The following is a 14079-nucleotide window of genomic DNA, read 5'->3' as shown; positions in this document are numbered from 1 at the left end:
GGCTAATGGGGAGGAGATGAGTGGGTTTTATTCTGTTCATCAAGTAAATGGGGCAGGCAGGGGTGGTATGAGGAAGCATCATGAAGGAAAAAGCAACATGGCCTTGAGGGGGAACCGTGAGTATTCTGGCACTGCAGAAGCCATTAGAGAAAGGGCAAGAGATTGGGGGGAACCATGGAATTCATGGATAGATCTTAAGGAGTCTGTGAACCCCCTGGATAGGACTATAATAAAGTGTGAACTTGTATGTATGGGGGAAATGTGTGATTTTCTAAAGAAACAATCTATAGCTTTCATCAGGAAGGCTCTGGGGAATCTGTGGCTCACCACAGCCAAACAAAAACAAAAGATAATTTAGGCATTGGTCAAACCAGAGAGGGAGCACTTTAATGCCATTCTAAGGAGATTGGATTTATCCTAGGCCAGGAGGGAGTAGTTAACATGTGATTTTTAAGCTTGTAAGAAATATAAAAGTGGTATGAAATCCTATTTGTATAGCCCAGTGAAAAATCATGCACATTCACCACAGCAGCAGCCATGGGAATGGAGAGGCAGAATATATACAAGAGACCAATGAATTTGGTAACTATTTAAACATAGGAAATGAGAGAAACAGAGGAGAATTAGAAGACACCCAGATACCTGGCTTGTGTGAAGGGTGATGTTGTTCACCAAGATGATGAACAGGAGGAAGAGTAGATTTATTAAGTTCATCTTAGGGTATACTGTGTTGAAGCCCTTGAGGAATATTCCAAGAAAGCTGTTGAGGAAGCAAATACGTCCCGAAAATATCAACTGAACTAAAAAACGACACTGGATTTGCAGCTATGGATCAGTGGAGCAGTAGGCCTGGAATGTAAACCTCAGTAAGTTGAAGAATCATTCAAAGGAGGTGATGAAACAGAGGTAGGTTTGATTTACTTCTCTCTTTCTCCAAGAACAAGGAAGGAGAGAGCTGGAGGTATTTCTTGAATAGAACATATCGATGAGGGAGGAGATATTGTGTGTGTGTGTGTGTGTGTGTGTGTGTGTGTGTGTGTGTGTGTGTGTTTTAATGTGAGAGACATGAATATATTTATGGTATATTCAGAAGGATCCAGTTGAGAGGAAGAGGGACAAATGCCAGGAGTCATTGACAGGACAAAGTCCAACAGAGGAACACAGTAGGACCAATGTCACCAATCTAAGGATTAGACCTACTGAAGAGAGGTGAACATTTTCTGCAAAACTAGAGGTAAAGGATATGCAGTAGGTCCTTGTTGGTTATCTATGAACCTAAATGGGAAAAGAACTTGAAAAAGAATAGATACATGTATATGTATAACTGAATCACTTTGCTGTATGCCTGAAACAAACACAACATTGTTAATCAACTATACTCCAATATAATATAAAATGTTTTTAATTAAATTAAATGAAAAATATTTTTTTAAGTATATGTACCTGTGAATTCACAAATCTTAATGAAAATATCTGAACAGAAATATAGAGAGGGAAAACCAGAAAAACTAATTTCTCTGTGAAGTTTTAAATTCATTTATTGGCTGACAAACAGGGGCAGCAGTGGAAAGATCTTGAGGAGACTGAGGAATTTTAGAAAGCCTTCTCCCAGGTAGGGGAGAGGCTCATGTTTATGGCTTGGTTAGCAGCACTGACAGCTCATTTGGGTTTCGAAGCCATTCGTGGAGGGGCACCAAACTCCCAGCTGGTGATGGAGGACACCCATGGCGCTCAGCAAGCTGGGTGTGGCAGTGAAGCAGGTGAGTGACCAGATTCAAGCAAGGCTTGGGGACTTAAGGGCAGATGTAGCAGAAGGAGGTAGCCTGTACTTGCTAGCATCATGGGCATTAAGCATCTTAGGTTAGATGAAGTAGGAAGGAAAGCCACGAGGAATGACAAGTTGGGAGAAAAAGCAGGGGTTGACAGAGGAGAGCTGTCCATGAATAAGCTGTAAGCAAAATGGTTGAAGCTCAAGGGTATAATTACTTTGAAAGAAATATTTTTTAAAAAATCTTTTGAGCTCCAGATTCATGTCTACTTTATTTTAATAAAGTAGTTTAACCTAATAGCTGCATTTCTATTATTCTTGTTTATTTCTGTAATACTTTACAGACATTTTCCTTGAGAATTGAGAAACTAAAGATTGAATAATTCCTTAAGTCTGTGATTAGCAATGACAGACATCCAATTCCTCTGATTGCAGGTAGAGTACCCATCTCCATCCTTAAAACACATCTACTTAAATTGTGATGTTTGGAGAAAGTGCTTGTGTTTCCACTTAGAAAGTCTTCTTTAAGAAATCTGGGCCCACCCTTCTGTTCCCATTTCTGTGCTCTTAGCCATTTCCCCTTTTCCCCATTCCGCCTTCTTATACATCCTGTATTCTAGCCATACTCATACCGTGATGGGTTGAATTATGTCCCCTAAAAAGGGAAGATTTGGACACAAAGACAGACATGAACCCAGGAGGAACTTCAGTGAAGAGGGAGGCAGCAATCGGAGTGATACATCTACAACACTAGGAACACCAAAAACTGCCAGCAAACCACAAGAAGCTGTGGATCTGATGCTTCCTCACAGCCCTCAGAAGGAACCAATCCTGCCGATACCTTGATCTTAGATTTCTAGCCTCCAGAACTGTGAGACAATGCACTTCAGGTGTTCTAAGTCACAGTTTTTGGTACTTTGTTAGGGCAGTTCTAAGAAAATAATACGCATACCATACATGTTACTTGCCATTCCCTACGTTTATCATATTTGTTCATAATTTCGTGTTTTCACAGACATTCTCCTTCTACATAATGTTCCACTTATAACCATATTCATGGCAAAATTTTTTTCTTCTTACAGATTGGGCTCAAGCCTCGTTTCTTCTGTGGTGCTTCACTTGACCCTCCTTGGTTCTCAGAGCAGACATCTCTCTCTAAATCCTTAACAATTTGTATTACAATGGCTGTAGACTTGATTGAATCCCTCCAAGGAAAGCAATCACCTTAAGAACAAAAGCTCATGTCTTACTTCTCTTCATATCCCCAACCTCTGCCACCATGAAGACCTCTGTCAGTCAAAAGTGTATATAGAAAAAAACAGGAGTGGATGCGTTTCTCAAAACAAGAAAAATAACATGTAAAGGGAGTGTTTTAGCCACTTGAACATTTTTTTTAAAGGCCAATAAGATAATGCTGTTTTATGTAGAGGTCTTCACTATGATACCCTTATTTATCTTTCATTATAAGGACTACAAGTGACTATCAGATTTCTGTAAAGAAAAATATCAAAAATCAGGGGAAAATTTTATTTTTACCAAATTTCAAAATGGCTTGGTAAGCCCCAGAATAGTTCCATTTTGCTGATCTGTGCTAGAATCAAGGATCTAAAACTGGTCAACACACAAACTGGCAAAGTGCTTCTTTTATTTAATGTATGAACATAAACTTTGTCTTACTAATGTCCTTGAATGGAGGTTGAGGGTGGTGAAGGGATACCTTGGAGTTCTGAGGCAAGGTCCTGAGAGAAGTTTTGTTTTTTTTTACTTCATGGGAGGCTCAAGGCATCTTTTCCTTCTGTGACATAAGAGTTGTGAGAATTTTATCCCCACTGCATTTGACTGCATTACATCAAAGTTGTTAGTTTTTTGTGTCTTTATTTGTTTGCATTTATCTTTATATAACTCCAACTCCCATATATTGAAAAATAGTCTTTGCTTATGTAGTTTGGCAGAGAGTGTGTCATAATAAAAAGATCTGAGATTTCACTAAAAGTTCCTCTGCGGTTTTATGTGTAATATAAAAACAATATTATACATGTGAATCATACTTCATATAGTTCAAAGAATTTAAAGAATTTACACACATTATTTAAGGTGATCTTCCAATAACAATATGAGAAGGCAGAGCAAATATTAATGCCTAATTTCATGTTCAAAATCACTGAGATTCAAACATTACTTAATTGGTTCAGTGTGGCAAATCTAGCTAATAACTGATCTAAGGCTGGAACCCAGACTTCTTTCTTCCAAGTGAGTTGTTCTCTACTGTTTCCTCAATGAAATTAATATGTATTTTGAAATTATTATGCTCAAAAATAATATCATCATACATTTACATATTCCCTAACTTATAGATATAAAGGTTTTCACAAATTGGTATTTTAACTGTATGTCTTTCCTCTGATACTGGTTAAAATTTACTTATTTTTAGATTGCTAATATGCTCTAAACATATTTTACTAATTCTTGTAATACTGATAATACCAACCTAAAAAACAAGTACCTCTGACAGATACTACAGAGCTAAAAAAAATTACATAACCCAGTCATTTAAACTAACTGTTTATCATTTTTTACTGCTTTTAAAAGAAATACTCACCTACTGAAATGTAGATAGTGTACTATTTCCCATTCAATAGCTTCATATGTCATGCAAATATGTTAAAATATATTTTATTCCAAAAAATAATTAAGTTACTCACGCTGTGCTCTAATTTTTTGAGGATCTGTTAGATCATAAACATTTAAATGACTGACAGATTTAAATTATTTCACACACTGGTCTTACCCTAGGTAACTTAGAAAAATAATTTCTTTGACAACTATTAAACTTTTTGTTTCATTCATTCATGTTATGTGCATTTATTAAGCACTGACTGCATGAGGCACTTTATACATGCTAAGTATGTAACAGTGAAAAAATAGAAGTAGGTTCATTTCCTTCAAAGTTTACATGCTGGTGTGAAAGACAACAATGCAAATAAGTATTATAATAGAATATGCAAGGCTTTATGGGAGGACAGAAAGAAAAAAAAAAAGTGACCTGGGGAAGTTAGGAAGGTGGCTGTAAAAGAGAAATGAATCTTGAAGGATATAACAATCAGAGGTAAAGCATAAATAACTTTCTAGGCAGAGATAACTGTATGTTCAATAAAATATCAAGGCATTGTGTCATGGCAGATTTAGAGAATTGAAAATTAATTGTTAAACTGGATGGGGTGACAACGGGGGAGGGTGGAAGATGAGATTGGAAACAGGTTGGATCAGGTTTAGACCAGCTCTGCCTGTGATAAGGACTCTATGAGGTTCCTTTCTAACAGCAATGAAGGAGTTTAGCTTGTTCAGAGCTGACATTTTGGAAAATGAGTGTTGGATTGAGACATTAAGAATGGAAACATAGCTACTTTAGAACAACAGCCAGTTTAACAACTGCATGGCTGAATCATTGTTCTTTATGATACTCTAGGGGGTTCCAGGAATCAATGTCTATTGCTAATGGCTAGATCTAAGTTGTTTTTTTCTAGAGTTGGTATATGATCTACAGTGGCTCTGAGTTTGAAAATGCAGGTATGGACATGTAGCTCTATCTTTTAATGAACTATTTATTTTATAATAGATTTATACTTGCAAAAGGGTTGCAAAGATAATATAGGAAGTTGCCACATTACCTCCCCTGCTACCCCCAGACTCTGTATTGTTAACATATTACTAAGCTGCATTGAAACAACTAAGGAAGTGACAGTGGTACATTACTTTTTTTTTTTTTTTTTTTTTTTTTTTTTTTGCGGTACGCGGGCCTCTCACTGTTGTGGCCTCTCCCGTTGCGGAGCACAGGCTCCGGACGCGCAGGCTCAGTGGCCATGGCTCACGGGCCCAGCCGCTCCGCGGCATGTGGGATCCTCCCGGACCAGGGTACGAACCCGTGTCCCCTGCATCGGCAGGCGGACTCTCAACCACTGTGCCACCAGGGAAGCCCAGTACATTACTTTTAACTAAACTCCACTAAACTCTACACCTTATTTAGATTTCATTAGTTCTGTTTTTCTTCCCCCCTAATATTCTTTTCCTGCTTTAGGATCCATCTAGGATAAAACATTACATTTAGTTTTGTATCTTATAGTCTCCTCTGATCTGTGACAGTTTCTCAGACATTCTCTGTGTTTCATAACCTTTACACTTTCGAGTACTGGTTAGGTATTTTGTAGAATGTCACTCAATTTGGGTTTGACACATGTCTTTTCTTATGGTTAAACTGGGGTTATGGGTTTTGGTGACAAAGACCACAGGGGTGAAGGTCCATTCCCATGTATCTAGTCATAGGGTACATACAAACAGCATAATTTTATCACATCTTATCAAAGGGTACCTGCTACCAATACAACCTGATGATGTAAACTTTGACCCGCGATTTATTGTGTTTGCTAAGTTTCTTCAATCTAAAGTTAAACTTCCACTTCCACCCCACCCTTTGTCCCTTTCCATACTCTATTCTTTGTGAAGGAGTTATTAGAGTCCACACTCAAAGGGCAATGGTAAAGGAGGTATTAACCTCCATTTCCTGGATGGGGGCAGTATCTACATATATAATTTGAAATTCTCTTGAAATTCTTTAGGGGATTTCGTTTCCCATTTATTTGTTCCTATTTATTTATGTATTTAATCATTTATCTATGTCAATGTGGACTGATTTCAAAGATATTTATTTTATACTTTGGATTATAACTTCACACTATGTTATATATTTTGTTGTTCAAATTGTTCCACATTTTGGCCATTGGGAGCTCTTTCAAATTGGCTCCTGTAACCCTTTGACTTATCCCATTCTTTTATTTTTTGAGCACTTCTATAACTATGTTTTGAATATAAAGCTGTAGCATTCAGATATTTTATTTATGAAGTTGGAAGAAAATGAGATGTTAACCTTGACCCTATTATATATTACATAATATTCATGAGTCTAGACACATTTTATTATTTGCAAAGTGGAGAGACTATCATGTTTAAGGCATTATATTATTAAGATGTATAATAAAAGACTGAAGTAGCAAGCAAAACCATATATTTAATTATTATAATTAATATTAATGTATTTAATTATAATAATTAATTATAATGAATAAGCCTCACTTAAAAAGGTGCTACCAAAAGGGGCAATATAGGGATAGGGGATTAAGAGGTATAAACTATAATTGTACAAAATAAACAAGTATATATTGTACAATACTGTTTTGCTGAAATCCTTCTTTCTGTTTCAAGGTTCGTTGGATTCACTGGCAAAATAACCACTCATCTCACACAACTGAGCAGACTTAATTAATTTTTTAATAGAAGATTATTTAACTTAATTTCAATATACAGGCATTAGAAGGGGATGAATAAAAGTATTAGAGAGACATAACAGAGTATATATCATCAGATTGGTCCGACACCTACATCCAGATTCAAATAGCAGCTGGGAAGTCCCAAGTAACAGAAAGCTGGAGTCCCAGTTGGGAAGGGTCCCAGGCGGTGCATCCACCCCACAGGTGAGACTTCAGTTTGCCACTCGAAGGAGCCCAGTTTTTAGCACCAGGCCGCATGCTGATAACAATCAACCTACGTGCAAGCTTGCAGCTCTGGTTATTGTCATAAATGCCTTGGTCTTAACTCATAAGTCTTGGAATGTTCTTGATCCCCAGGGGCTGGCCAGACCCTCAAGGTGCAAGAAGTCCCAGGACTTACTCTCTATCTTATCTAGTGGTTTACAGTGTGTGCTGGCGCCACCCCTTTGGCCTGGGTGTAGCTCAGCAGTTTGGCATGCAGCCGGCTTTAGTGTCATTGTCAGGTCAGAGAGAGGCCTAGTGTGGCCTCTGAAGCCTGAACACGACTACTTTACTAGCTTCCCCAACAAATACAGGGAACATAGCCAATATTTTATAATAACTATAAATGAAGTATAACCTTTAAAAATTATGAATCACTATTTTGTATACCTGTAACATATAATATTGTACATTGACTACACTTCAATAAAAAAAAATCAATAATTTGGGGAAAAAAAGTTACTCCACTAATTGTAGCTCTTTGGGGATAAGTAATGTTAAATCACCTAAAACTGGATTTAAAAAATGCAAAAAGTATGGCTATAAATTCTCATCTTTAACTACTTTAAATGACAGGCCTGCCACCCTAATTTTCATAGTAATGTCAAAGAAAAGCACTCTGAGCTTAATTTTTCTTTTCATTTCACAATTTTCTCTCCAAAGACATGACCCATTTATTATTTGTTCTAAAATACATTGTTACCTTAGTAGCTACCAAATTATATGCCTTATATAGCTGTATCGATGAAAAGAATCTTACAAAAGATGCAAAGAAAATGAAGAGACCTGACAACTCTGATTTTAATGTCTAGAAAGAGCTATCACAGACTGGCAACCATCACGGATCCTGAAACCATCCAAGTTATCTTCTGGCACACTTACAAATATTAACCAAGAATCCAGGCTGATTGACAATCTCTACCTTTCATGTCCCATACTGGAAATCCTCTCTTCCTCCCCATCTCCACCCCAAATTAAAAGCTGTAATGCGTTCCCAATGCTCATTTACTTATTCAGCATATTTTCTGTGTCTTTGGCAAAGTGATAAGAGGTTATAAAGGGAATTTAGTCTGGCAATAAATAGGTGTGAACCTGCATTTCACTTCAGTTTTCACTAATCTGTATCTTTGGATGCATTGATATAATAGGGGAAAGGACACAAGCTAGACCAGGATAAAGATGGGAGTAAGATGTCTGGACTGTTCCAGCCAACAATGTTCAATACTGGATGATGGGTGGGCTCCCCTGAGATTCACTTTGTAGCTTTAAAAATAGATGATTTAAATATCGTATCTCCCAGGTTTCTTCTACTTCTGAAATCTCTGATGCTCAGATAGAAAATTTTCCTTTGATCATTCCTCAGATAATTAACTCATTAATGACACTGATTTACCTGGAGCAACTTCCAACATAGCTACATCCCTTGGAGACTTTCTCCCCCAAAATGTAACTACTGGTGGTTTGAGTTATCCTTATGCAAAGAGTAATATATAAATCAGGAGAGAATAAATATTTTTGAGATTATTATTTTAATCAGTCATATAGTCAGCCTATTTTGTATAGGATAATAACAATTTGTATTAATGCAGCTATTCCTTAAGAAGGGAGGGTGGACAGTATTCTCCTCCCCAGTCAGGAGCCTGTCCTTCCCTCCATTCACTGGACCAGTCTTGAGGTATATACAGCGTGTAATAGGTAGTATGTTCCTCTACTTTTAACCTTCTAAAGTTCCAGCACAAGCTGGCTATAGAAGATGTGAGGGGGAAATTATCTATCTATCGATCTATCTTTCTTTCTTTCTTTTCCATGTATATTGCTTAGAGCTGTGTTATACATTGAATCATGTCACTCTAAAGTTCATGTGTTGAAATCCTATTCCCTAATACCTCAGAATGTGACCTTGTTTGGAAATAGGATCATTGCAGATGTGATTAGTTAAGATGTGGTCATAAGGGAGTAGGGTGGGCTCCTAATTCAACATGACTAGTGTCCTTATAAAAAAAGAGAAATTTGAACACAGACACAGGGAGACCCCCATGTGAAGATCAGACTCCCATGGGGAGTGAAGATTCGAGAAGCTAGGAGAAAGGACTTGAACAGCTGCTCCCCTAGAGTTTTCAGAGGGACCATGACCCTGCCAGCACTGGTTTCAAACTTCTGGCCTCCAGAACTGTGAGACAATACAATTCTGTTGTTCTAAACCACCCAGGTTGTGGTACTTTGTTACAACAGGCCTAGGAAATTAATATAAGCTGTAACATAGGTGTATGGTGTGGGGAGCAGGGGGTGGATTTCCTTCAATATCCTTTGCAGCAAATGTATTAGTGCCACCACTGGCTTATCCATTTGTATGGCCTATGCTCCTGTTTGGGTCAGAACACATGCCAGTACATCTTTCTATTGATTATGAAGAATCTGATTTCAAATATGGGACTTTGTCACTTACTGGTTGTGTAATTAACCTCATTGACCTACAGGTACCTGATAATGTTAATACTTGATCTAGCATAGCACGGGGGGCAGGGATCAAAAGATATGACATAAGTGAAAAACAATACAGAGGTACATAGAAGAGAATTTAGTGTAGAGGTTAAGATCTTTGCAGCCAGGTTGAATGAGTTCAAATTCTACTCCTCCCTTTACTAGTTTTGTGACTAAACTATGGACTCAGTTATCATTTTGAAATGAGAGTTATACTAGTACCTATGCCTTGAAGTTGTCATGAAAAACAAATGAATTAATACATAAAGAGGTCTTAGATGATTGTCCGGCACATAGAAAATATTCAATAATCATATCTAATAGAAGTATTATACATGCAAACTATTAAGAACCATACAGATGAACATTTGTATTATTATCATTATAATTTATCATTAGTAAACAGCTACTGATGAATGCACTTATACATTGATAACTCTGACTTTCTAGCTCAAGGTGCATTTTAGCAGCAGTACTTTAGACAGCTCAGAAGAGCTAAAGAGGGACAATCACAGATGAGGTCTGATACCAAGTGGACCAGGTTTGCCCAGAGAATGAGAAGAATCTTAGAACTAGAGGCGATTTCTGGTATTCATTAGTCTTGTCATTTCCTTATGTTAAAATACTTTAGAGCCAAACTTTCTGTTGAGCATTGTATTAACTATGCTAATACATAGATAAAAAGCAAAGAATTTAATTAGATTTTACTCAAGCATCCAGAAATGGGAACTGATTTTTTAAAAACTGTTTTTAAAAGTTTGTAATGAAATTTTTACATATATTTGAATTGAGGTACATTGTCTATATGTCACACTCCTCAGTTGACAGTAAATAAAGAACAGCCAGCCACTTTCTCACTGTGAGTTTTGGGGCCTCAAGTAAAAGACTACCATTGGAAAAAACCACTTCCTTCATGTGTGTCTGGCTTCACAGAGGAGAAGGAAACACTTTAGTGTCTGGCCTTACAGAGGAGAAAGAAGCATTTTTTGCAAAACAGCTTCTATTCATTTACTTGGAGGAAACAGAAACAGTTGCGACTAAATGAAATTATATTATCACCTTTATTCAATTTCATAAACTTACCCAGGAAGTGTACAGTTGGAAGACAGACTGTCTCAGCGCTGTGGATAAGTTATAGTCTTCTGAACTGTGGTGTGTTTGGTGTGCAGCCCACATAAAATTAACCTCTGCAAAACACACAATTTGAAATGAGCCATGACAATAAGAACAAAGCAATTTTCATTTTCAGTTATGTATGCTGCTCTGTTGAGTGAGGAAGAAAAATCTCGAACATCTCTGAAAAACCTAGCCAATATAATTATAATTAAAATGAGCTGCCTCAAATCATTTTTGGAAGCAGAGATGGTATAAATTACAAAGAAATAAAAAAATTGAAACACAGCCAATAAATATGTATAGTGTATATGATATAATTAAATGCCTTCAGGAAACTGAAATGACTTCCAAACTTACACTTTCCTAACATATTACAACGTGACAAATCATAAAAGCCAACTGGTAATGTTGTAACAAATACAGTCAATGCATTGTGATAAGTTTTCAGCATGTGATAACATATTTCTAATTAAAGAAGAGTACTCTGATGGGAGAAATTGGTGTATAAATTTTGGAATGAAATATTTCATAATATTCTTCCCTAATGGCTTTTTAAGAAATTTCAAAATCTGTCTATTGGAATAAGAGGCAAAGCAGAATAATATCTGGCCCTAAGATTTAAGGTTTCAGTTTTATTTACAGATATATATTAATAACTAATAGTTACATACAGTTCTTCCCATACCTCACCAAAACAGTATACCATTTCTAAAATTGTCCCACCTAATTGCTGTTTGTCCTCAAAATAAAAAAGAAAATGCAAATTGTTAATTTTCACCGAACATTATGTAAATTGCCCTCGTACTGTCTTGAGATTCATATATACCTAAAGGAGAGTTGCTTGCCTTTTCTACAGCAAATGTGCCACTATAATAACCACCTATGTATATGGAATTTAAGAAAACAAGCCCACATTTTTCATTCTGCCCTCATCTTTCATTTCCTACCAGAATTACAGATCAAAATGCCATATATTCTGTTTTAGTAAAAGAAAGTATGCTCTTAGCTAAACTAAGTTATATTTTGTCCTTTGCTACAAATACACGAGATAGAATTAACCATATGATGTGATAATTGTATCCCTGCCAGTATAGATTAGAAATTTAAAATTTTTTAGGCTTGGATGCATGGGAACTGAACAGTGAACCTAAAAGTGGAAATATTGAGTTATTGGTCTCTGCAGCTGCCATATACTCATAGTTAAAATACATGGCACATGGCAGAACAATTTGTTAGAAATTTTTAAAATGAAAAGCATGGATAAATGGAGATATAGACATAGATACAGTCATTCTGGGTGGACTTCTTCTTGGCCATTCATTTAGGAAATGAAAGGTCTGTGGACAATCTATGTAGGGAGTTACCAAATAAAATGTGCAAAAGAGTTTTGGTAAACAAATGAGATATAAGAAAGACTTAGTTCTGTGAGAATGAGATTATGAACAGGATTATGAATACACAGCTCTATCAGAAGTCATTTCTATTAAAGTCATATATTTTCAAGTGGGGCAAGTATTTTCACAAACCATCAGTTTATATCTAACTTAGATCCTGACTGGTTTCATACTTTAATCATTCTAATCGTTCCTAGTAATGACCCTGTATTTCTACCCGAGCAATGAAGGAAATTGTTCTTACACAAATGAGAACTACTTCACCATAATGATCTCTAACTTCCCAAGCATAATCTCTGAAATAACCTAGAACCTAAATCTCTGGTTTACTGACTAGCCTATATAACTATAAAAATAAGAGCAATACAAAGAATCCCAAGGCACTTGAAATCTTCAGATGTTGTGTGGAATATTATTAAGAGGTAATAAATTTGATGAATCTCCTAAATCTTTTAAAACTTTTTACAGATTGAACATCTGAAGTAATCTGAACACCATTTTCTCTTTAGAACATACACATTATTGAACATTTCACAATCTGTCACATAAAAACTTCATTACAAATAAAAACACTACTTTGTTGGGCCTTTCAGGATTTTTGTTTAAAAAAATTCGTCATAATGTACCCATATTATGAGTTCACAAGTGGATGAGCTAATCAGATGGGGTTTAATTAGAGGGTAACAATATGCATTGGAACTACCTCCTTATAATCTCCACAGAAGCTAAATGGTGGAACAAAGAATCCATGAGGGTGGAGGTTAAAGACCTGTCTCTATAGTTGTTTTAAAAGCATTTACTTCCTATCACAAACTGTGTGTAACACAAGCCTTCATTCAATGAAGTACAGCTGTATAAACAGGGTGCAGTAACTGGATCCCACTGCCTTACCTCTGTCACTTTTCAGAATTGGGAAAAACAAGAAGAAATACAGAGGTTTTTTTTCACAGACTATATTCAGTTTACTTGAAGTAAATTATTTTCAAAAGTGGTTATAAAAATACATTTTATAGAAAATTGTCCCCACAGTTTTTTAGTAAATGAGGAAAAGTTAATAGTACATTTATATATATGTTCATCTTCCCTAATACTTGAATTGATGAGTTGTCTGTTCTAAGGAAGAAAACCAAATGTTAAAGAGAAAAAATTGATATTATCACAATAAACTTCTTTCTGTGAAAAAAATTAATAAAATTATAAGTTGTCAACAATAATAATTTTCTTCTATAAGAAAAAATTATTGATTTTCTAAGCATATGATATGTTATTATGGTTTTTTAATTATATTAGAAATAATAATGCTACTTTCCAGTGCCAAAATATAGATTTCTTTAAATATATTTTATTAATACATTGACCAATCATTCAATTTGTTTGGCCAAAATTTAATGTAATATGTGTGTTTGTATGTATGTTATATTCTTGAGTTTGTTACCTTGTTTCTATTTTTGGTAAATTAAGGTACAACTTACATACAGTGAAATCCATCCCTTTTGATATTTAGTTCTATGAGTTTTTGCCAAACAAACACCACTGTGTAATCACTGTCACAATCAAGATAAGATATGGAACAGTGTTGATCACCCCTAAAAGTTCCCTGTTCCACTTTGTGTATGGCAGGCTGACTCTACCATGGCTCCCAGATTCAGATGATGAGATTCTGGACTTTGAACTTATAATGTAATGGGATGAAATGTTTAGGACCTTGGGAGAGGTGAGTGTTTTGAATGTGAGAGAA

At 35.9% G+C, this 14079-nt stretch overlaps 1 protein-coding gene across 1 annotated transcript in view; it reads right to left on the bottom strand.

Moving 5' to 3' along the window:
• Positions 1-14079, bottom strand: part of AGMO (alkylglycerol monooxygenase) — a 376559-nt gene that overhangs the window by 211825 nt on the left and 150655 nt on the right. Inside the window, exon 5 of the mRNA XM_067746237.1 lies at positions 10915-11018. Within this exon, the coding sequence (XP_067602338.1) occupies positions 10915-11018 (104 nt within the window). The remainder of the gene's footprint in view (positions 1-10914; positions 11019-14079) is intronic.

The sequence above is a fragment of the Pseudorca crassidens genome, chromosome 8, assembly GCF_039906515.1.
Source record: "Pseudorca crassidens isolate mPseCra1 chromosome 8, mPseCra1.hap1, whole genome shotgun sequence".
In the NCBI taxonomy this organism is placed as follows: Eukaryota; Metazoa; Chordata; class Mammalia; order Artiodactyla; family Delphinidae; genus Pseudorca; species Pseudorca crassidens.
The sequence above is the reverse complement of the archived record's forward strand: the minus strand, read 5'-3'. Positions and strand labels throughout refer to the sequence as shown.